At 36.3% G+C, this 25,392-nt stretch overlaps 1 protein-coding gene across 3 annotated transcripts in view; it reads right to left on the bottom strand.

Annotated features, from left to right (window-relative positions):
- SNX13 (sorting nexin 13) overlaps positions 1-25,392 on the bottom strand; it is an 81,566-nt gene that overhangs the window by 38,409 nt on the left and 17,765 nt on the right. For all 3 annotated transcript variants that reach the window (XM_060782139.2, XM_060782141.2, XM_060782140.2), the window contains exons 2-6: positions 9,544-9,656; positions 7,149-7,251; positions 5,437-5,526; positions 2,541-2,662; positions 376-497 (exon numbers count right to left, since the gene is read on the bottom strand). In XM_060782139.2, coding sequence (XP_060638122.1) covers positions 376-497; positions 2,541-2,662; positions 5,437-5,526; positions 7,149-7,251; positions 9,544-9,656 — 550 coding nt within the window. The remainder of the gene's footprint in view (positions 1-375; positions 498-2,540; positions 2,663-5,436; positions 5,527-7,148; positions 7,252-9,543; positions 9,657-25,392) is intronic.

The raw sequence follows: 25,392 nt of genomic DNA, 5'->3' as shown, positions 1-25,392 counted from the left end.
GAATTATTACCATTTGCAAATTCCTCCTGCTTCCCAAATGACATTTTTTCCTCCCACACTTGCCAAGATACCCACTTCTCGGAAAACTTTGGAGGTATACTTTTTACACTTCCATTAAAGTAAAACTGATTTTTAAGGCAAAAACAGGCACACAAAATAGTAATCATTATTAACTGCTGTTGTCTAAATTAGTAGTCTGACAGGAAATCACTCTTCTTCCAAATGTTATTTGCTAGGTCATATAAAAATATGGTAATTTCGAAATAATACATTTAAGAGATTACAGTAAGTGCCCTTACTCCATCAACAATCAACATTTTAATTCAGTTCCTTACAAAAAATTAAATTAACATAATTTTTAAAACCAAGTATTACCTTTATCCTGTTCTTCTTTTTCAGTTATCCTTTGCTGGGCTTTCCTGAAAACTCTAAGGTGAGTGGCAAAATCATCTACAAGTCGAGTAGTAAAATATGGCTGCCAATCTATTTCTTTTGATCTTTAGTAAGGAGAAATAAAACATTGACAAAAAGTTAAAAAGCAGGATTAGAGTACGTGAGCAAATTACCTCAGAGTAAATCCTACTGGATATAACAATGTTTAGTAGAAAGGTTTCAAAACAGCTTTTACTTTTGAGGATGCTCTTTAAAAAAACCGAACTGGTTTAGCAAGAAGGAATAGTAAGTTATGATAAGTTCTTAATAAATTATACAGCCAGTAGCAGCAAGTTTCACTTCTAGTACATCAGTGGCAGACATTTAAATTAGAACACTAGGTGGCAATCTTATATAAAATGTTTGCTCACTTCATAAAGAGTACAAAACAAGAGTCAAAAGCCACACCAACCATCAATTCAAAACTGAAGTCAATTCTAATTTATAAAGTGTATCTTACACTAGTAAACACACTACAATGGAATGGAATATTATTTTCTATGCCAGATACTATCAATTTCATAGATTAGCATCTCTACTTGAAATTCGGATTCAAGTAATTATAGTAAACTCCTTGTAATTTATTCCTTTTCCAGCAGTAAGTATAATATCTATATTATAACACAACTAAGTGAATGAATAACAACACTACTATTTCTATGATGAAATAATAACATTCACTTTCTTTGTATCATACCACAAAATGAAGCTACTTCAATGGGGAAAGCTGTTTCTCCCAGTTATTTCACACTTCAGTACTATGCCTTTCTGAAATGAACCGGAATATGCTATTTTTTAAAGTGTCTACTGAGGTGAGCTTCCTGTTTATTTAAATGCAGTTATACTTTTTATAATTGTAAAGGTGTGGTCAGAGTTAAGCAAAATGTGACCCATGGGCCACAAGCTGTCCTCATGATCCATCAGGTGAAAGATATATATATATATATTTGCTTTTGGACAGATGGGGTTTATAAAGATGTGGGCCTCATGATCCTTCAGGTGAAAAAAGGGTATTTTTTTCTGCTTTTGGAAAGCTTTTAGAATCAGTGGTTTACAGGAAAATATGGAGTATGCTATCTCAAACCAACACATTACATTAGGAAAATAAAAATATTTGAAATATTATGCAGAAATATTATTTCTAATGCAGAAACGGCATACTTAGAAATTCTGAACAAAATCCATGCATGGTTGATTTTGCATTTAACCGACATTTTCTGCACAATAACCAAATTTTCATGCACTAGAAACAATGCTTCTGTGTGGAAATATTATTTTCTGTGGAGAAATTGCTGCACAGTTTGAAAACTTTATTATCAAAACTGTCAACTACCTATACACATCTCAGTACAATATGCCTCCCACTATCTTCAACTGCAATTCTTCTCACCACTGAGTGGGAGGGAGGCAGCCAGTAAGATACAGTTCTGTCATGTTTTATGTATTACATGTTATTCCTCTTATGTATATTGTAAAACTGAGGGAAAATTAACATTTTGTAAACTCCTCAGAGCACCTTTGTGGCTGATAAGCAAGATAAAAAATCTCTAAATAAATAAATAAAATTTGTACTCATTGTAATATATTCAGAGAACCAAGTTGATCCTGAAAGTCAGATATTACAACTAAATTGGAAAAAAACAACACTGTCATAAAATATATGGATTTTTAGGAAATCCAAAATATGAAAGTTTCCCAAACCCTAACTATTTTGCTGTTGCTGAATTTTTTCACAAGCTCTTGCTTTGTGTAAATCAAACCATAGAACCTAGAGTCCTTCTCTCCCTTCTCACCCCGGTGAAATTTCTGAAAATGGTGGAATGAGCTATTTTGAGAAAAAGACCTTGGGAACTGGAAGTGTAGCTAGCCCCTTTCCTGCTTATTTACTATGTATATGCAAATACAGGTATTCCAATAACTGGGAAAAAAATCTGAAATCCAGAAAATCTCTGGTTCTAAGCATTTCAGATAAGGAAGAGTCAGCCTGTACTTTCCCATTCTTTACAGAGAATCACTAGATAAGATTTTATCTCTCTTGTAAACTACTGAATGGTTATAAGGAAAACTTTGCAGATGCACTTTTAATTGTTCATAAATATCATTCTTACCTAGAAGAAAACTGAATTAGTGCATTTTGCAGAGCTTGCCTGATTTCAAGAAGAAAAGATTCATCATCGCTTAGTGTGTAATACCAATACTGGACATAGTCACGCAGTGAAAATTGGATGACCTAAAATTATATAAAAATATAAACAAAATATTAAAATACAAATAAAACAAACAGCTTTAAGAAATATTTTCCAAAAATAAATTGTAATCAAAATTTGTAAAGGCCAAAGGAACATAAATGTAAAAATTTCCCATTGTTAGGCATAGAACATCTTAAGCTTACAGTTCCTTATCTTCTGTACTCGACAATGGTTAAGTCTAGACTTTGTCTGCTGTGAGCAGATGTTTTCCTGCTAGAGGAATTAAGAATACATTTTTTAGTCCTCCCCCTCCCCCAAATATTTTAGGAGCCCTCCCCAGGACAGTAAAAGTAATGCCAATGGAGGCCACAGGAAATAAACAGACAATTAAAAATTATCTGCTCTTGCTTTTTGCCAGTGGAAACATCCAGATAGGAACTTAAACAAGAGGGGTCCTGCTGGTGGAAACCAAATTTGGACCCAACTGAAAGGATATTAATTACTTATACTGGCAGTCCTCGGGTTACAAACAAGATAGGTAAGTTGGAGCAGGAATATTTTTAAAATATAGTGCCAGCCATTTTTGGTTGTTTTTTTTTTAAAGTTTTGGATGGCATAGGGAAGGGTTAACATCCCTGTAACATTTGTTTGGCTGTGTCCCTGTTCAGAAGGTTTCACCTCACTATCTGTCCCTGTGACAATTGGATTTTGAAAATTTTGGGTTGTTATGGAAACAGGAATTGGTGGTAGAGTTTCAGTAGAGACACTTTTTTTTCCACGATAAACTCTTTCATGGGTGAATTTTCCCCCATAGGGGTAGATTTCCTCTCACTTCCTGTTGTTTCACCCATTTATAATTGGGGGCCATATGTAAATTGTATGTTTGTAATTCAGGAATAGCCTGTACAGGTTTCTAAATCAGATACAGGTGTAAAAGTTACTGTATATAACAAGACAGGTTCCATGCAATTCCATTTAATTTAAGCTGTATGTGATGAGTTTTGGATAAATCTGCTAGACTGATATAAATCAATTCCTATATTACACCAATTCTAAAAACAGTCTTCCTGATAAATAAGGGCCTATGGTATCTCAGAGGCATCCCAAATAAATACAGTACATTGACCGTACTTTCAAAACTTACACTGGTAGACGGTGAACATCAGCCACAGTTAGCTGTGATGTGCACAAGCCAGTTTTTCCAAATATTTCAGTTTATCATAATGAGACTGTTTTGTTTTCAATCTCAAATCCACATATCTTAGAATTAAGTTATTATATAAGTGGCTAAGCCTTTATTAACAACAACAACCTTTTTATATTTTGTAACAGAACAAAAATGTTAACTCCAAGATTTTAGGACAAAGTAGTAAATAGAATTTAAACCTCCAGATAACTAAGCTAATCTCAGTATTTCTCTGGGAATGAATTCAAGAACTGGAAGAGATCAAATATGAAAAAGACCTTGTAAATTATACTGGAGCTTCGCCAGAGGCGAGCATACAAATTCTAAAAGGTGCTTAGAACAAAAAGGAAATATTTTCCTTTAGTAATAGTACAGCTACCAGGTTGGGCAAGAATATCTGAATCCAAACAATAGAAAAGCATCACACGATATTACAAGAATAATTCAATAGTATCTTCTGAAGTCATGTGCTCCTCACTTTCCCAATCTCTTAACAGTCTACAATTAAATTTCACACAAAAGAGAAACAGAATTTGCAGCATACAGGACATAACCAACAGAATATAGCAGAAGCAGATACTACATTGTACTCCTTGGTATGTATATCTTTGCATTATCTTTCAATTACTGAAATAGTTAACATAGTGCTAAATCTGACACAAATCTTACCTACACCTGCGCCACTGAAATAAATAGAACTTGTTAGCCATAATAACCAAGTCACTTTATTTCAATGGGCTCACTCAGAAGATAACTAATGGACTTAGCTGAAAAAACATGGAGCAGTTGCATCTTGGGTTTAAAAGCCTGCAAATTTTGTTTCCCTCCTAATATTGTTTCCTCAAGGATCAATCACAGCTGTCTTTTTAAAGTGTGACTTTACAATGAATCCCTAGCTTTCACTTTTCAAGTTCCTCAAGGGAGTGTAAAAACAAGAGGCAGAAATAGTGAGGTGTGCAGAAGGGCAGCAGGCAGAGACAGTAATGTCTATAAACTGAGGAAACAGCAGTTCTGTGCTACACTTTGTTTGCTGGTCTGTGACATCTGTTTCCGGTTATTTGCTTTAACCAAGCCTGTAGCCAAGATCATAAGACAAAGAATTAAACACAGTCTACTCTTTCCCTTTAAACCAAAGTCAATCAAGTTTAGCCGAAAACTAAAAATAATTCAGAGACCAACTTAAGCAGGGAAATGTGCTTTGTGTTGTAAAAGCACATGCAGTTGCTAATGTAGAAGTTATTTGAGAAACAACAGAGTGCTACAAATGTGAACAGATAAGGGAAGTTCATGAAGAAAAATAATTTTCTATTATAATACAGACATGGCTCAAGGAAGGAAATATGTAATGCTTGGTTTGTCAAAGATATCGGTTGGATAGCCTGATCCACACCCCTAAAGAACATGAAAATATGCAAAAGATCACATTAAAATAATTAGTACAACACAGTTTAGTTATTATTTAAATCCCATGAGAAAGATGTATGGGAGTATGAGAACACTTCAGATAAACCAGGCTGTAAGTTATTCAACATTTGCATCTAGATTTGCAATTTGCAATATATGAGTAATGAAGATCACAGAATATCAGAGCAATAATCTATTTCAAAGCAATTCTACTTTTGAACTCACTTGCTGAAGAGGTTCGTCGATTATATAGGCACCAGTTAGCCTCCTATCAATCTTAATAGGCTTGCTTTCCTGTTTCATTTCTTCTATGCACTTAGGAAAAGATTGGATACGATCAGTTAATACATTCACAAAGTAATGAACAGAAATTCAAAATCTGGTCTGTCTCTGTGCTTTACAATGTGAAAAATGATTCACCTATGTCCCCTTTCAGAGCTACATTTCTTCTTCCCTATGAGCAGCTCCTTGTGAAGATCACAGTATTTAAAACATTTTATGATGTGGCAAGGGAAGTGGGACATACTGTGAGGAATAGCTCAAAATCCTACTGCCAAAAGACTAGCTTTGCACCATCCATAGCCATCCATACCTTTAAATGTGCAACCGTGATTTGTTTTCACAGCTACAGCGAGACCCAACAGTTGAGTGTTTGTAGAAAATCCAATATATTTAACTTTTATATAAATCAGTGCCTAGTAGTTTTACAAATCAGTGTTCACGCTAACTCTGCAGTTTTGGAGAGGTAAAGCAAAGAACTATTACTTAACTGAAGCTAAGGATTTATCCAGGGCCCTTCCGCACAGCCATATAACCCAGAATATCAAAGCAGAAAATCCCACAATATCTTCTTTGAACTGGGTTTTCTGAATCCATACTGCCATATATTCCAGTTCAAAGCAGAAAATGTGGGATTTTATTTATCTGTTTGAAAGGGGCCCCAGTTTTCAGAGATACTTAATGCTAGAGATATGCAACTAAGTTAATCTGAAGAAGTTGAATGCAAAAATGAAAATATCTAGAAGTGTGATTTTGATGTATTTGCAGAATACAGAGAAAGATATATCAAAACACAATCTAGACAGAATTTAAAACTCTCAAATGTATTTTATGTATTTGGGATAGTTTAATTTTTTTTTTAGATATCCTCAACTAAGGACTGTGGGAAGGGGCAGTAACCTCTTCTTCTACACTGTAGTGCAATAAATATTGACTTGATGGTATGGTGCCCAAAGTATTCCACTTATAGAAGTTATTTTGATTAAACATGCAATATGGGAGAAAGAGATATCCCCATCCCATAAACACACATTTACATGCTATAGTCTCTATCCTGATCTCTCTCTCATCTGGTTATTTGCAATCATAAAATTCAAATAACTGCCTTTTCTGAAAGGAGAAAAGTAATGCTACTTGCAATGGCAAACCATAATCTCTTACAGTGATTAGTCATTTCACACAGTTCATTATGAATTACAACATTACACAGTCATATAAAGCAGTCTTCAACCATATATTGCTATTTCCAATTCAATTCTCTGAGTGAGGTCTCTTATATGGCCAAATCAATAACACCGTTTTATAAAATAGAAGCCACAACAAGCCACTGATACTTCTTTCCCAATGTCTATAAAAGTACAAAAACTTTAGGAAGGGGACTGCGAAGAGAAACAGGAAGTTTAAAAAAGAGCATTACAGAATATTTACTAACTGCTGAACAAAGGGGAAAATTATCTGAAAAGTAGGAAGAAAGAAATGAAATGGGCATAAAAAATAGGAACAGACATAAACATTTTTAAATGACTGAGAAAAAATATATCCAGGCCTAGACAGCCTATTTCAAAATATTTGATAGCCCATGAAAGTCTTTTACTGGTTAACGCATTGGGAAAAATTAAGAGAAACAGATAATTATCACATAAATTCATGTTCCTTACCTTGGTAATGCCAAATGATGTAGGAGGAAGAAAGGAGTGTTCACACAGTTCGAGGTACTTCTCTGAATTTGTTTTTCCAAATAAGAGTGTTACCACAAAACCCCTATAAGAATGATACAACTGCATTTTAAATTTTAACCATTAAAACTTGAATGTAAGTGCTAATTCTGAGAATAGCATCCAATCAAATAGATCCATAGCCATAGGTGCTGAAATATTATGATTTATTGGATTTAGAAACTGAATATAGGCTGAGACAATTTAATGTTCTAAATAATAATAATAATAATAATAATAATAATAATAATAATTTGTTTCCCATTATATTTGACGTTACAATGATGTTTTCACAATATTCTAAACAAATGTTCAGCTGTGAAGCTGAATTTACTTAATATGTCGAACATAGCTTCATTCCTTCATTGTAAATTCCTTCATTGTAAATTCACCATCATGTCTATAGCAAAATTCTGTAGAATGCAACTGGTAAGAGACAATTGAGAACAGCACTATCGTTACAAATTCCTTAAAATATTCCCCTTGCTTGCATAAAATCCACTTTTGCCTTTCTTCCAAAATATACATAAGACAGCCTCTATTTATTTGCAAACACTTCATTATTTTTGGATACATATCTTCTAAAAACCTTTTTTCCCCCAATCTCTCTAGGGCCGCTTCAACACAGCTGATTCAAATCCCACATTATCTGCTTTGAACTGGGATATATGGCAGTGTTGACTCAGATAACTCAGTTCAAAGTAGATATTGTGGGATTTTTCTGCCTTGATATTATGTAAATATCACAGTGTGTGGCAACGGAATTTCTAGTTGGTGGGATCACAGTTGTTGGGAAGGAGGGATGGTTTTGTTTGTTGTGTTTGCTATTGTAGTATTTTGTTTGTTTTGTATCTAATTGCTTGTTTTAGTTGTAATTGTTGTATCATGATTATATAAATTAAAAAATAAAATAAAAAGAGAAGAGCACTATCCATAAAATGAAACCGGTTTATAGAAATAAATGAAAACACAATACAAAACATTATTGTATTTACAATAATTTAGGAAGATCTCTGGGGGCCTGGCTTAAGGGAATGTTGGATGAGGTTGGTTTCTTCCTGATTCACTGCCAAAGGTTCTTTCTAACCAATTTCTCCTTCCCATAGCTGTCCTACTGTTGGGGCTGAAAAAAGGGTGATTATATAATATATTTGGGCAGCTATGGATCCATATCACCTTAAGAAATCTGAAAGTGATTATGGGAAGGGGAGAATGTCTCCCACCTGCATGACCAGTACAAGCTGGCAGGACACAGGAATGGCAATAGCTTCATCACAGATACTCCCACACTGTTCTGTTACATAACTGTATTGGACTATCCTCAAGGGATGGGGATTGAAGTTCCCTTGATGGTTAGAACAAAATTGTTCTCGACCTGTATTGTGACCACAAAAGACAAGCTAATGGAATATTCTAAATGTAATATGTAATCGATCTATAACAGCAAGGTTCAGATGTAATGAGACCATTTGCTAAAATATGATGGCCACAAAGAACAACATTACAGAATGATTAGCAATATTACAACATAGTTGCTCCAATTATGACTGAATTCTTCAATACCATTATGTGACCGCATCTCCGTCTACGAACCCACGCGTTCACTTCGTTCATCTGGAGAGGCCCTGCTCATGATCCTGCCTGCGTCGCAAGTGCGTTTGGTGGGGACACGAGACAGGGCCTTTTCTGTGGTGGCCCCGACTCTGGAACACCCTCCCCAAAGATCTTAGACAGGCCCCTACATTGGCAGTCTTCAGAAAGAACTTAAAGACCTGGCTGTTCCGATGTGCCTGCCCAGAATAGGAAATCTCCAATACCAAGTCCCAGAAGCACTTTATTAGAACTAAGATTGCCGCACACTGCACACTGCACTTGCCCTATAATCCTTACATATCACCTGTCACATCAGCACTTTTAATTCTGTACCCTTCACTCTGGCCCGGCCCAGTTTTATTGTGTTTTGGTGTATTGTTTATTGCTTGTTGTTTTGTTGTTTAATATTACTTTAATTGTTTTTAATTTGCTTTAGGTTTGTATTGTTATGTTGTGTTTGAGGCCTTGGCCTTTGTAAGCCGCATCGAGTCCTTCGGGAGATGCTAGCGGGGTACAAATAAAGATAATAATAATAATAATAATAATAATAATAATAATATGTCTCTGGATACACCAGGAGATTGGACATCTAAGTAATATGCCCTATTGGTTTTATGCATGCTTTCTCATAATGTCTTTCCCCAAATTATTTTAAATTGGAATGCAGCATTCTTCATTGTACTGACTGTTGAAACACACAAATTACACAAAATGCTATATAAACAAACAAAAATGATATACTTACCCACCCACAAAGCAGAGGATATAAAATGCGAAGTAAAATATAGCAAATGGTCCAAACGTTACTAGAAAAAGCACAACACAAAGGCTTCCCCATCCCCATATGGAAAGACTGGTCTGAAAGAAAGTAAGAACAGAACAGGTAAAATAACACTATTTTCTCAAAGGATAATAGTAAAATCTTTTACTTTTTTTGAACTCAGGAGAAATTATGTCAGGGTATCCTCAATAAAGATATAACACTACATTCAATAAAATTAAGTCAATTAGAGTCCTAGATTGTTTTCTTTTAGAAGGAAAAGCACCCTTATCAATTGTGCGAATTACCAAAACACCAAGAAAGTGGCTTTTCTTTGGGAATTCCAAGACCTATGGGCAGCTGCAGAGTCTATCTCTGAAGCAACTGAAAGGCAGGCATTTTTTTCCTCCTCAAATGGGTGTCCTTTTAACTGCAAACAATGAAAAATGCCAGGTTTTAAACATTTCTTACAGTTTTTTCAGGAAGGAAAAAAATTAAGTCCTGCAATCGCAAAATATAAACGGCATTTCCAAAACTTTGCCCTTTCAAGACTTCCACCTCTATGCCCAGATGTTATGAGGTCTATAAGACCAGGGTGCAACCACTCTCATCTAGTGTTTCTTCTTCCTGTAGTCTCCTCTTGGAAATAATGAAGGAACAGCAGGAATCATCCATATGTAAGTGGGGAAACAAATAGTTTTGCAAGCACATGATGTATGGTGCACTGGCTCTAAGAAAACACATACACACAGATGCACTTTAGCCATAACATAAGACTTTTTCTCAAAAAGTCTCATCCCCTTCCCATCAATGGTGGATGCTATTTCAACCCTATCTCTACTCACATCCCCATCCTACTGAATGGCTGAGGTATAATGGAAAAGAGAAAACTGAAAAGACCAACCCTACACAATTTAGAACCCAGAAAGAGTGATTTTATAATATCCTGGATTCTTGTAAACAATTTGAGCAGTAGTCCCTCTTGATACATCACTAAACTTAAGATTCGGGAACATATGGCTTCCTCCCAATCTCTATACATTTTTGTTTCCATACCCTAAACAAACATGTAGTATGTTGTCACATCTTGCAAAAGAACTTATCTCCTTGAAAACTTTTTGGAACAAAGTCTATAATACTCTTATTAAATAAAAAAACATTTTCTTAAAAATTATATTATGTATATTGTATAAAAAATATTTTAAAAACCATTTCCCTCCAAAGATAATAATATATTTTTCCAATTGTGAGTATACAACAATACTGCCACCATAATCATGTATTGATGAAATCTTGGGACTACTGTAGAAGAATGATTACTTTCCAGTCATTCCCAAAAAAAAACCAAAAAAAAAACAGTTCTATTTCAGCCATATGCTAGCCTTTAATATCCTCTGAAGCAAGATTATGTATTTGAACCCAAACATTTTTTTGCCCTCTCATAAGTGCACCATATATTATAAAATGTCCCTCCTTGCTGTTGATATTTCCAACGGTTTTACATTCTAGACAGCTTTTCTGGAGCCATCTACCAATGACTATTACCATTCTGCTGGTCACTGACTAGGAGAGAAGTAGCCAGCAAGGCACAGCTATATCGTAGAACAATCTGAGGAAATCCTCAATGGCAGAACAAGCAGGTGATAACATGGTGCGTGTTACAACTGTGAAGGTGGACGAAGACTGCAAGAGGCCATCAATCCATGCCATTTGATTCTAACCTCTTTCTGTGAAGATTGTGTGTTGGTTTCTGTGCACCAATCCCCACACATAAAATTAATTCACACACAGGCATCTTCCAAGCAAACCAAAAACAACAAAAGTCCTATGACAATTGGTGAATGATAACGGAAGCAGGGCTGTGAAATTTGCAGGTCCCTAGCTGCAAACTGGCACATGGGCAGTAGATATGGATTCAGTTGTTCTAACTCACCACCAAGACTCTACCTTTGGAAGACAATCATACTCGACCATGAATAATCACCTATGATGATACCAATTGTACACCGTTTTATAAAAAAATATTTTTAAATACTATAACACAATATAAATTTTAACCCCTTACGGTCACATCATTTCCATAGCTCCATTTGAATGTTGTATCCAAAATTCCTATCACATTTTATCATACAATCTTACACTATTTCTCCTTCCATTTCAAATGAGAAACTAGACAACTCCTGTCAGCATGGCTGTACTGACCCAAGAGGAGCCTGCTGATCTCTTCCTGAAAGCTGAAGATCTAGGTACCTTCTACACTGCCATATATTCCAATATCTGATCCCAGATTATTTTCTTATCCCAGATTATATGGCAGTGGAGATTCATATAATCCAGCTCACAGCAAATAATCTGTGATCAGATACTGGGATATAGAGATGGATAGATCCAGCCCTAGCTTTCCCTAGGATACTTTTGAAGATTGTAATCTCTGATAGCGCTCACTCATGTTCTCAGGATTGATTCAAACATGCTGCCATCCTCTTTCTTATTCTTTGTGCCACCTAACCTTCAAGGTCAAGGCAGCTTGCTGACTCCAGAGGTCCAGCCAGTGGGAAATATGGCTTTGATGGGCTCTGGTTTCATCTGCTCTTGTGGGACCTTTGGTCTCACTATGTTTGATACATTTGCTCCATACAATATTTCTCTCATACTATTTCTGGCTTCTGGCGACATTCTGCTCTCCGGGTAAGCTGTTTACTATAATCGGATCCCTGCTTCTTTGTCACTCCAACTCCGTTACTTATATTGCCCTCTTCTGTCTTGCATATTTTTGGCATTAGCTGTTTGTGATCATGGCAAATTCTCTCCTACTTTGCTTTAAATGACTTGAAATATTTACAACACCATTAACAAATAGGTACAGGCACTACTCAAGTTACAAACATCAACTTCCATACAGCTCATAGTTAAGAACAGTGGTGAGACAACAGGAAGTGAGAGAAATCTACTCCTGAGAGGGGAAATTCACTCTTGTAAACATTATCATGGGAAAAAAGCTGTCTCGACTGTAGCTTATCACCGATCTATGTTGCCACGACAATACAAAATTTTCAAAATCAAATTATCACAGCAACAGAAAGTGAGGTGAAACCCTCTGGACAGGAGCACAGTCAGTTACAGGGAGGTTAACCCTTTCCTATACTATCAAAAGCTGGGGTGGATGAGGGTGGTGTTACACTAAAAATGTATCTTTTCTGACATACAACTTCAGCTTAAGAGCAAACCCATAGAACCGATCTTGTTCATAACTTGGGGGCTGCCTGTATTTTAAAATCTGATCCTCCTCACGCATAATATTATTACAAATATTGTATCAAAGTATCTCAGTCTATGTCCATAAAGTACACATAAAACAAAAATGAATTCCTTGTTTACACTAGGGTTTTCCTCTCCATGATATCACATTATGTAAGTATATGCAATACAGGCATTCCAAAATCTGACAAATCCAAAATCAATCCCACTTCTGGTCTCAAGCATTTCAGATAAGGAAGACTCAACCTGTACTGAGTTCCCTCATGGATTTCCCTTAGGCAAGAAGATATCACTTACATACCTCATGAACTCAATCCTTTCTAAGGGATTACTTTTCTTCAAAGCTCTTCCTCTTCTCTAATAGCAGCTAGAACACAAAGCTAACTTTTATTGTGCCAATATTGGTCATCTGAGGTAATGGGTACAAAGGAATGGAAAGCTAAAAAACTTTCACCTTAACATAAAGCAAAGGTGCATGTTTTTCCAGTAAGCTATGAAGAGATGGTAGTCATGTATTTAAAAACCAGGAAGCAAAATAGCTTGCTGAGTCAAAATAAAAATTGTAGACAATGAGCATCACTATAGTGCCAGTCCCTGACACATTAAACAGTTACTGCCAATTGTTCATATCACAAAAACCAAAAATACTGTTTTCAAGGGCAGTAGCTTGTTTGTGGATTTATATGGTAAAAAGGTTTTGTTACACAAGAGAGGGAAAATTCATTTCATTTTAAGGATTAAATTAAAAAATAATCTCCATGTTGCAACTATCAAAATTAATTGAAATGAGTTGTTTTAAACTAATTGTTCAACTCCAAATTTGCTGATTAAAGCTTGTGGAATTCTGTTACATGACATATTGTACAGTCTTTTTTGGGATCTTTTTATGCAGTGTCCTATAAAGTGTTTAACATATAAACAAATCAGGTACTGAAATTTTAGGGACAAATAATAAAAAGTAAGTTTATTGTACTCTACTTCAGTTAGGCCTGAGTAGCTTTATGCATAAAATAATAGCTTAAATTGGTACTCAGAATACCTTCAGGAAACAAAGGCCTAAACTGTATATAGAAAGCATACTGTGTGAAAACAGACTGAATTGAATCAGATGATGTGGGATGATCCAAAGATAACACCACAGAACAGCTCAGAACCCATGGACGAATCAGAAGACAGGACCAAAGAACAATTAAGAACACATAGAGCAGACTTCAGAAAGAACATTATGCATTAAAAACAAAACCCAGCTAGAATGTGATTTTAGATTAGATTTTGCCAATGGTGAGACTGGTTGAATGATTAAGTCCATAATGTATTTCACTGAGAAAACACTTTTGTAGTTTGGTGGCTCAAGAAAACTTAAGATATTTACAAAAGCAAAAAAAAAAAGTGATCCATCAAGGAAAATTTCAGGTCAAGGTCAGAGTTGAAATCTGTTAAGACTATATAAGAGAAACAGACAGCACCAGGTCAAGAAGTTAGGTAAGTCAGAGGATGGACATGTAAAGAGTGACTAACTATATAGGAAGCATCAAGTTTCCTACACATAACAAAATTACCTTGAGGATCTCAAGTTCTCTCATTTTCTATGTTCAAGAGGACCTCTCAATTCATGATATGTGCCTCTACTATTATTTTAACATTACCAATGCTCACAGTGATTTTCAAAGATAGTTTGAAACCTTAAAATAGAAAAAGGGAAGAAAAGAGAAACAAGGGGAGAATACCTGAGCACTTTCTATGCATGTGAAACAAGATAAAAAAGACCAGACTATAGTGTAAATGCATTTTGTTACATAAACAGCAGCCACAGGACACCTTAACAGACTTATGTCTCCTACTGTGTAAATGGAAACACTAGTTTTACAAATATAATTTTCTTTTCTAACTATCACTCTTTTTCTCATCATAAATAACATGAATTTATGAGAAGACCCAGACTAGCAGAAATGTGAATAGTTTAAGATGACATTTAGCAAAGGCCTTGACTGTGGACACCAGGGATCTTTTGGCTTCTGCAAGTCACTAGGGGTTTTCTGAGTGATCATGAATACTCAATTAAAAAGGGTTTTTTTTTGTTTTTTTAACATAACTTTATTAAGGTTTTTGCATACATAAAAAATAAACTGGGGAAACGGAGAGGAGTGAATTGGAATAAGTGAGGGTGGGGTGGGGTATAAAGGAGGAAATTTAGGAAACAGGAAAAAAAATGAGAAGAAAAGAAATGGAGATCTATATGTGTGTGAGAGAGATGTTGACTTCCACATTCGTCTTCCCTGTGTCTTAGTCATCCTTCTTTACATCTTTGAGAATATTTACATTTTGTCACTTCCCTTTTGGATCCTCTTTACTCTGGAACCTATTATTCCTGTTTGAACTATCTTCTTCCTCAGAATTTAAGATAGCTGTGAACATTGTTATACTTTCATGTAATCCTTGAACAATGCCCAATCTGTGGGATTCACAGGTTTTCCTCCCAAATCTTTTAAATAAAAGGTTTTTTGAGCTGTAGATATATATCTTAATGTTGGAATTCCCTCAGATTTAAATGAAGGCATTGTGAAAATGGAGTGAAAGAACACCAACATTTTAAGATATGCAAATGACAGAAAATTGCAAAGACATAGAACAAGTACTGAAGAAAGCCAAGAAAGAAAGTGCAAAGGAAAGGTTACAGTAGAACATGATGGGGAAAAAAATAAGGATCACAGATTATTTAGATAACAAGAACAAAGGCAACATCAAGTTGGTCTCAGCTAGAGGGAAAGTGCTGGGTAGTGTATAGAGAAAGCTGGATCAAACAGGTCCCCCCCCCCCCTGTAAGACAGAAAACTCACAGCTGAGTGAGAACTCCTTTAGTAACCAGTCAGTTCCTTAAAAATAAAGCAGGTGTTCATGTGGATCTATAAATAATTTCACACAAAATACAAACAGAAACCAAAATGCTTAACAATACTATTGCTGGATGTGAAGCACATTACCAACATGTATTCAGCAATTGCTCTGGAAAATATTCTCCTTTAATCATTTTCATAATTAGATACTACTTCCTAAATCAGCAGTCACAGCAGCAGCATTTTATCCAAAGATTACCGTAGCTCAACTCCTCTTTCAGGCCAAGACCTCAGGCTGGGGCAGGACATATAAAACAAAACTATTTAATTAGGCTTCAGTGGGCTTATTGCTGTTGCTATCTGCCTTTGAGTTCTCTCTAGATTATGGTGACTTTAAAGTGGTTTATCACAGGGGTTTCTTGGCCACATTTCTTCAGATGAAGTCTGCTACTGCCATCCTCTGAGGCTGAGAAAATGTGACCAAGGTCACCCAGTGGATTTTTATGGCTGAGAAGGAATTTGAATCTTGCTCTTTAGAATCCAAAACACAAAGCACTGCATTATATTGGCTCTCCTGATGGGTTTTAAACAATGAAAATAGCAAAAAGTCATAACGGCTTTTTGTAAAATGGTCACATTATTTAGCTACTTGTCAAAGAGCTAATGATACCAGCTCCCCACTAACCTAAATGATTCCCTCTTTCCTGCAACTATTTCTGAGCTAGACTCAATCACTTCAAAAAAGGGATTCCTGAAGAATAGAGTCTACATTTATTTCAAAGAAACTGATCTGATCCATATCTCTTGGTAGATGTGTGAATTATAACACAGTTACCTTATGAAACATCGAACATCTGGCTGGTGAAGAGACCATTCTTTAAAACCTAAATGTCACAAGGTGGTTTGAGATAGCTGAAGGTAATAATTATTTGAGGCAACTAGAAAGCAGGATTCCTACTAAAACGATATATACACATTCAAGTGACCCTGCGAGTTATAAGACTCAATGATGTAATGCTCCTCCCATGAATATTGAACAAGAAAATTGCTTCCAAAACAGGCTTATAGTTCTACTATCACGAGACATATGTAAAGGCTCACAACACTATCTTGCAATATTGCAAATATGTATTTAAAAACAAATTTGTGAGAAGGACAGGTTGTATAACTGTAGTTCTTGGAGTGGTCATATATGAACTCACACAAATGCATTTTCTGCATCTGTGAAGAGAATTGTTCAGAACATTCCAAGGGGCAGGGCTTCCCAGTTCTCGGTGTCTATGCCAGAGTTTTTAAGGTTGGCTTTGAGCTCATCTTTAAATCTCTTTTCCTGTCCTCCAACATTCCATTTTCCATTCTTGAGTTTGGAGTAGAGTAACTGCTTTGGGAGACAGTGGTCGGGCATCCAGACAACGTGGCTGTTCCAGCGGAGTTGATGGCGAAGGATCATTACTTCAGTGCTGGTGGTCTTTGCTTCTTCCAGCATGCTGACATTTGTCCGCTTGTCTTCCCAAGAGATTTGCAAGATTTTTCAGAGGTAATGCTGATGGAATTGTTCTAGGAGTTGCATGTGATATCTGTATATAATCCATGTCTCACAGGCGTATAGAAGGGTTGGGAGGACAATAGCTTTATAAACAAGCACCTTGCTATCCCTATGGATGTCCCAGTCCTCAAACACTCTGTGCTTCATTTGGAAAAATTCTGCACTCGCAGAGGTCAGGTGGTGTTGTATTTCAGTGTCAATGTTGACTTTTGTGGAGTAGAGGCCAGCTGTGACCAGCAGAGCTTTAGAATTTGAGTTCCATAACCTTCCATAACCTAATAGTCCCAACCAACTTCAATGACACTATATAGCAGTAATGGAGAACCTTTTAGAGAGGGAGTGCTCAAGCTTCAACCCAAAATCCACTTATTTATTGCAAAGTGCCAACACGGTAATGTAACCTGAATTCTGACGTTTTTGTTTGGAAAAAACAACTCACACTGCCGCTTCTGCTGTTGTTGTTATTACAACTAATGGCCATCTGTTTGAGGTGTGTGGATTGTGCTTTTCCTGCATGCAGAAGGGGGTTGAACTGGATGGCCTCTTGGGATCCCAAACCATCCTCCACTAAGAGCTGAAGTGAATGGAAGGATAGGAGTAAGAGGGTGCATCTACATTGCAAAATAAATGCAGTTTGACACTACTTCCGCTGCTTCCTTCCTGTGGCAGCGTTCCTGTGTCTTTCTCCAGTAGGACTCTAAAAGGGACAGCACCCTCATGGCAGGGATGAAGGAAGGGGCTCTGGGGAAGAATGAATGTAGCCTGGCACTTCTTGAACTGTCACGGCTCAGGGCTTGGGATAGCCCTGGGGGTTGTAGTTTTACAAGGTATTTTGGGGGTGTGTCTGGAAGGCTTTCCCCCCTCTTTCTCAGTTCTTGTTGCCCGCAGAGACACCTCCAGAGAGACACACCTGCGTCCCTTTCCCCAACTCCCAATGAGAGTCCAACAAAGCCTAGAAGTGACAACAGCCTCCTCTGCTCCTGCTTCCGAGGTAGACCCCACTTTGAGGGGAAGATGTGGGAAAATGAAAGCAGGGAAGGAGGGAGGGAAGTGGTACTTCTGAGGAAAGAGAAAGGAAGAGTCTCCAGCTGCCACAGGGAAGAAGGGAGAGAAGGCATGGAAAGAGGGGGAGGGAGAACCCTAAAGTGAGGCAGCAACTGCTGTGTGCTGGGGCGATGGTAGCAGTGCCCTCAGAGAGGGCTCTGAGTGTTCCCTCTGGTACATGTGCCATAGGTTCTATAGACTTTCTATCGACGTTCTATAGACACCCACCAGCAGCAGCCCAGGAGTTAAAGAAGTCAAGATACAGGGGGAGGATGGGCAGGGTTGTGCAAGTTCACAGATTTCTCAAAGAAGCTTGTCCTCCTCCTTCTTTGTAGTGTCTGTGACTCACACAAATGGGAGACTAGCAAGCTACTAATGATAAGAGAAGGGAATATTATGACCAATGTAAGTACAAAACAGTCATCCCAAAGCAACATCTTCCTTGTATCATATGCCCAGTCTGTAATAAGATGAAGGGGAAGGGCTGCAATCATGTAGCCATCCTACACACATCTCTAAAGGAACTGCCTTCAGGAAGGCTGGTGATGTCACCATGGCTTTTGGAATAGTTTTGTACAACATGTGGTTCTTTCTATGCAAGGTCATAAGCATGTTATATGTTAGAAATCACCAACTTAGAGAAACACTGGTGGGTAGCATAACTTGTTAATCAGCTACAATAAATCACTGCCGACCGAAAGGTGGCAAGTTCGAAGCCCGAGTCAAGGTTGAGTGCTCGACTGTTAATAGCTGTTTAAAAAATAGCTGTTAAAAAAAAAAAAGAAATTGCCCAGCTCACTGTCAACCTAAGCAGTTCAAAAGCAGCTGTGAGCTGTGAGTAAAGCGGGGAAGCTAATTTATGACACCATAAAAATGCCAGAGAAACAAGGAGGAAATACTACAATCAAAAAGGCTTGGCATCATAGTGGACGAAGCAACAGCTCCCCCTGTGGCCGAATTGAGCAATTTCAAGGACCTGGTGGAAGAACTGCTGAATGGCCTGTCTGTCTGTCTGTATGCCTTGTATGTCAAAAACGGCATTGAATGTTTGCTGTGTATGTGTGTATTGTGATCTGCCCTGAGTGCCCTTCAGGGTGAGAAGGGCAGAATATAAATACTGTAAATAAATAAATATATAAGATAGAGGCAGCCCTTTGCTCTTCACAGATTACATTCAGCCCTCCACATTTGCACACTTATGGTTTTGATTACTCATGAGTTTGTACTGCCTTCTTTGTACTGCCCAAATATGAGAGACCCAAATACGATCACCCCGCCCCCATCCACCACCACTACCCTCTCTCTTCTCTTGGAATTAAGGCGACCCTATGAACATTCACAAGCAAGCTTAATCCTCAAGAGGTTAAGCGTGTTGTAAAGGAGGTGGGCATGACATAGGCAGTAATGAAAGGATTTGCACTAAAATTCTCAATTCTCAATGTATAGATCGGACTGGCAATTTGTATCTGAGTCCCAAATTTTGAAGGCCTTTACAGTTCAAATCTGTATTGTAAATTGGACTTCAAAGCATAGTAAGCCTGTGAAGCTATCTTTGACTTGGGTGAAACTGTGACTTTTTTAAAGGAAAATCTGCAAAGCTTGGAATACTCCAGATCTATTTCTGTCTAACTGGACACTCAGGTGATCTTCACATCTTGGACTATTTCTGCTACATTCTACCTTTCTGAACAGGAGTAACTGAACTTCAGTAATGTCTGGTAGAAAAAAGTCAATTACTGGAGCTATAATTTTGGCCATCCTGATAGTCTTAGCAACAATGATGTCCTCAACATCAAATCCAAGACCATCCTGTCATATGATGCAGTGGGACTACTGGAATAACAGAGTTCTAAATACAAGTCACAGATGCAGAAAAATAGAACTCTAACACATATAAAGCGGGGGGGAGGGGTGTGTGTGTGAAAGAAATCTTACAGATGACAGCAAGGTCAACTCCATGACCTCAAAACAATGTTGCTAATGAACCAAGTTATTCTGATGAACACATTGTAGATGAACTTGTATCAAAGCTTCTCTTCATCAAAGCATCTGTTCCTGAAATGAAACAAACTTAACAGTGCTCAAACCTTTGGACTGTGATATTTTTCCTATGGAAAAATGTTTCATATTGTTCATTGCCTCACTTGAAGTAAACACTTATCCATATTTAAAATGTGTATTCTTAGTTAACCCTCTCAATTTGACAGAAATGCTATGCAATGAAATTAAACTCTATGAACCATTTTTCACATGAAGACAAACCTTAATTATACTAATTCAGAGATATTTGAAAAAAGCATCACATCAACTTCTGTATATCCACTTAAACTTGTACCTTATGTCTAAAGGTATAAATCTCTAAAATAATATTAATTTTCTTCTTACAAGTTCAAAAAAGTGACTGAGTAAAATGTGTACAAAAGATTTTGATGGGGTTTTAAAGAATTTTTTCACACTCTACAGAGGCATGTGCACTACTGGCAAATTGGGAGAACTTTTATGCCTTTGAGACCTCCACAAAAGCACACGGACATGTGGGAATATAGAAGATGCACAAAGACATCCTAGTTCATCTGTGCAAATATGTACTTGCTAACAAAGGGACAGAATCAAGCTTCCATTTATCTCAATCATGTTCTTCATACATAGGAATAACTAAAGAATCACTGTATCCCCCAACACATACACTAACTTGTACCTTTCCCATGCTACCCATCTTTTAAAATTATTGCATCAGGTTTTGCATTCCAACTGATCAGAAGTCAAACAACAACCACAACTCAAAATTAACTATAATAAAACAAATGTAATGGTGTTTGGAAGACACTCTGAACATAGATGGTCCATCAGGGGTCACCAAATTGAACAATATTGGAATTTAAGAACTTTGGAATCCATTTCACGGAAAAACTACTCTGGAAACCCCACATAGACAATGGTTTTGGATTTATTGGAGGAATTCTCAGATTTTAAAACATTGCAGGGGGTCATCTAGTTGTTCAAGCCCTTAAAATATTCCAGGATAAAGTTATAGCCCAGATTTTGTATGGTCCTGAGGTCTGGGAATGAGATGAGTCACAGACAACGGATCTCCAGAATATATTTCTTAAGAGACTCCTACCAGACACCCCGGCAGCCTTGGTCCAGGGATAGGTTGATCTTACCACCATTAAATCACGTGTTCACTTCACCCTATTTAATTATTGGAGAAGTGTAAAAGAATCCTCAGTTAGGGTTCTCCCCAAGGGATGTTTTGAACAGCTAGCAAAATGCAAAGTCTAGAATACAAGATATAAGAAGCAACTTGAATTTCATCCCAATCTGTCTGATAAGATGTCTATCTTGAACTCAAGGGAGAAGCTCCACAACTCAAATTGCTTGTAACCATCAGAGGAATGCTTTCCCCACCTGTTTTAGGTTCCCTGGGATCACTAGGTATGATTGTTCCTGGAACTTTCCCTTTAAACAGAATAATTATTGGGCAGCAACTTTTAACATTTTGGGGTTTAAAACTGACTTGGCAGGCTTGCCGGATGAGATAGGTCGTTAGTTGTGTTTTAAATTTTGACAGATCATTTAGCTGTAGGAGCTCTTCTGGCAGGTCATTTCACAGTCCTGGGGAAGCAGATGAAAAGATCATCGAATAGGATTGAATTTTAGGGCTTTTAAAAACATGCTATTGAGATATTATTTTATTTTTTTTCAAAATTACACTGTCTTACATTGAACAATATTTAAAGGAAATCCCAGAAAAATCAAGAAAAAGTCAGTAAAAAAGAGTTCTCCCACTTTGCATTTACAAAAATATGAAAAAGTGATTATGGATTTTTGTAATGATAATAAAAATGTTTAATAGAAGGTGGTCACATATTTTCTCCCCACATTATTTCTAAAATCTATGTGGCAGGGCAGATTTGTATGTAAATCCAGGCATGCTATTCGGTGTTGCCTTATAGATCTGTATAGGTCCTTAAACCAACAGTTCCCAGGTCATTGCATGCTTCCAGGTAGGAAAAGAAGCAACTCTAGACAATGTGCATAAATATGGTGAAAACATCTACTTCCACCCCAATAAACAGCATGAGAAATGGTATTAGATTACTGTAATTCTGATCCAGTTTTTTTTATCTTTTTATGGGAATAAGTGCTTTATGCCTGGTGCATACTGGAGCACTACAGAAGAAATATTTTCTATCTTTTGCTAACTTTGATCCGCCCCCCATTCTTACTAATATTGATCCCCCCCCCCCATTCCTAATGCCATTTTGTTTGATTCTCATAAACCAGCAAAAGCAGTGAGGTTATTTACAATTAAGATATTTATTATAGTTCAAGATCCTGTAGCTCCACTAGTAAGGGCAGAAAATTAAAATTGCATTTGTAATTATTTTCTAAGTAAACTGTACTTTTAATATAACACACATAATTTTAAGAAAACATGGAATACTTAATGCACTTCTAATGCAAACGAATTTCAATCTGTGAAGGGTGTTTTTAAAAACAATTACCAAAAAAAATCTCAGAAATATTTTTCCATCGCTTCAATATTTCTGTTAATTTTTCAGAAAAAAATGGAGATTTAAATCAGAAGATTCTGGCAGAGATCCAAGCAGTAAGAGATTTGTTCATCCAGACCTTTGTTGGAATTAAGAACAAAATGATAGCACAATTGAAATCATTTCAAGAGGGACTATCATTTACCCAGGTGAGAAATAACATAAAGAAAATGGTGCATCAAGTAGAAGAGCCAGTGGAAAAAACAATGCTGGAAGAACATTTTGGAGAAACAGTAAAAACAGAACATCCAGTGGACTTAATTGCACAAGTGGAAGCAAGAAAAGGACTTGGGATTTGGTGGCATAAAGGAAGTAACATGAAAACATACAGAAATGGGAGATTTGCACTTCAATGAGGGAGGGAAGCAATCATACCAATGATTTGTATTAGATCTTGATTAAAGGTTTTGGAATATTTCTGAAAATTGTGCTGTTTGCAATTTATATTCCTGTTAACTTTCATGGTCCATTGGGAAATGGGACAAAAAATGGGGTATACGGTGGTAATAAAAATTGCAGAATTTTCTTCAGAAACATTTTTACTGATTAAGGGAAGTATTAATCATCAGCTTGAGTATAAATCTTATACTATTTCATTACATGATGTGATATTTTTAAAAAATCAGTTCTGTGGTCAAAACCCATGTTCTATATCTTCTTACATCTTTACCAAATGGAAAGGACCTCCAAAGCTTCAAAAGCTTTAACTGTCAGTATTGTATTCATGATGTAAAGTGTGACTGACACAAATGGGTGGAGCAACTTAATCCACCACCAATTCTAAAGAGGTTTGAAGTATAAAGCATAAAAACTTCCTTTTTTCAAGCAAGATAAATGTGTAGATATTCTCAAGAGAAACCAGAAAAGGCACATTTGCTGATATCAAGGAGGATTGGCTCAAGTGAGTTTGCTTGATTTTAGATGGCAATTCTTCAGAGTAGTGTCCCTTCAGGGAGAAAAGGCAGGTTATAAATAAAGTTTTTATTATATATAAACTGACTCAGATGTTGGGGTTTATTTTTTACTACAGTTTTGAAACTTATACATGGGTATGTAGGATAGTTATAAATTATAAATGAGTAGACTTGGAACATATGAGTGCCAAACAACAGAATATATAGAATGTGAAGTTAAATCTTGTATGAGGAAAGTTCCCATTTTGTCCTAGATGGAAATGATAAAGACAGAACAACATTAATTAGAATGTAGAGATATTTAGAAACATGAAATTTTATTATAATTAATATAAAACTTCACCCATTCAAGATTCAAAGGTGCATGACCTCGATAACATGGCACACTGTATTTATGTCCAGTAGCTGGAGAGAAAGTAAAACTTATTTGTTCCCTGGGAGATTCTTCCAATCATTCCAAATATCTTCTGTTTGCAGATCATAAAGAACCTTCCCATCACTGACTAAAGCAAATATCTGAGCTTAGATTTATTTCATTTGTAGACAGAAATCACAAGGTACTTATACTATACCTATAACTATGGTAACAACCTTGATACTTTCATTTGAAATGTGCACTGCTATAAACATTTGAATAGATTTTTTTTCTTTCACTTTAGGTTTTTTTTTTTTGCATGACATATGATTCAAGAGTGTTTCTAACAATATCTAACAAGGCTGCTTCTATATGTTTTCTTTTCCAAAGAAACATTTCATGTGAAAAAATATTTTGTAAGAAGTGATATTTTCAATCTTTTTGCCAGAAAAATTAGAACAATGAGGAGAATTCTAGCTTTCCACTTATAAATCTGCTCCTGTTAAAAATCCCCATAGATGACTAATGCTAACAATTTGAATTTGGGGTGCATGACTTTACTGCTATCATGGAGAATTGTCGGGATTTTTAGAACCTGAAGGCATAACTATAAATTCTAATATGTGTTATCAAATCATGAAATGAAAACAGCAATGGGAGTTATGTTGTACTCAGATAATAACTATAATAAATCCTGTTTTTTAAAAGACAGGATAATATATTTGAAAAAAATTGTGGGTTTACTGTTTCAAGGAACAGACCTGCATGATCCTTAAAAAGAGACCCCCATACATACAAATCAAGGGTCTTCACCATCAAATAACTGCATAAGAATAAGACTCGCAAATATAGACCAGCAAAAAGAGATAAGTATAGTTCAATCTAATTCTCTTCCTTCTCCTATTAGCAGCCAACCTAACACATGACACTAAAATCAAGGACATAATCCACTCAAGGACAAGCACTGTTAAGCCCCATAGTGTTAAACAAGCATGTTATATGTGAGTTAACTCAATAGACTGAAATGTGTATATGTTTCCTAGTTCGAGCTTTAAGTTGTCTCATAACTTTAAATGGGCTAATATTTCTTTACAGAATCCTTTAAATAATATTATTGTGCCCATTACATCATTCTACTATTTTATTCAGTTGTCTTGATAACATTTTATTCTTCTAGCGAAAGGTAATGTAAGTAATCATGTACTGTCTTGCAAATAATTAATTGTATATTTTCACAATCAGTACAACTTTGTTCTATCCCACAAGAAAGACATGTTCACTGCTACACTGTAAACAGTTCAGGTCAAGGACTATCACTATCCGTTGA

Source organism: Anolis sagrei, chromosome 6 (genome assembly GCF_037176765.1).
Source record: "Anolis sagrei isolate rAnoSag1 chromosome 6, rAnoSag1.mat, whole genome shotgun sequence".
NCBI classification, from domain to species: domain Eukaryota; kingdom Metazoa; phylum Chordata; class Lepidosauria; order Squamata; family Dactyloidae; genus Anolis; species Anolis sagrei.
The sequence above is the reverse complement of the archived record's forward strand: the minus strand, read 5'-3'. Positions and strand labels throughout refer to the sequence as shown.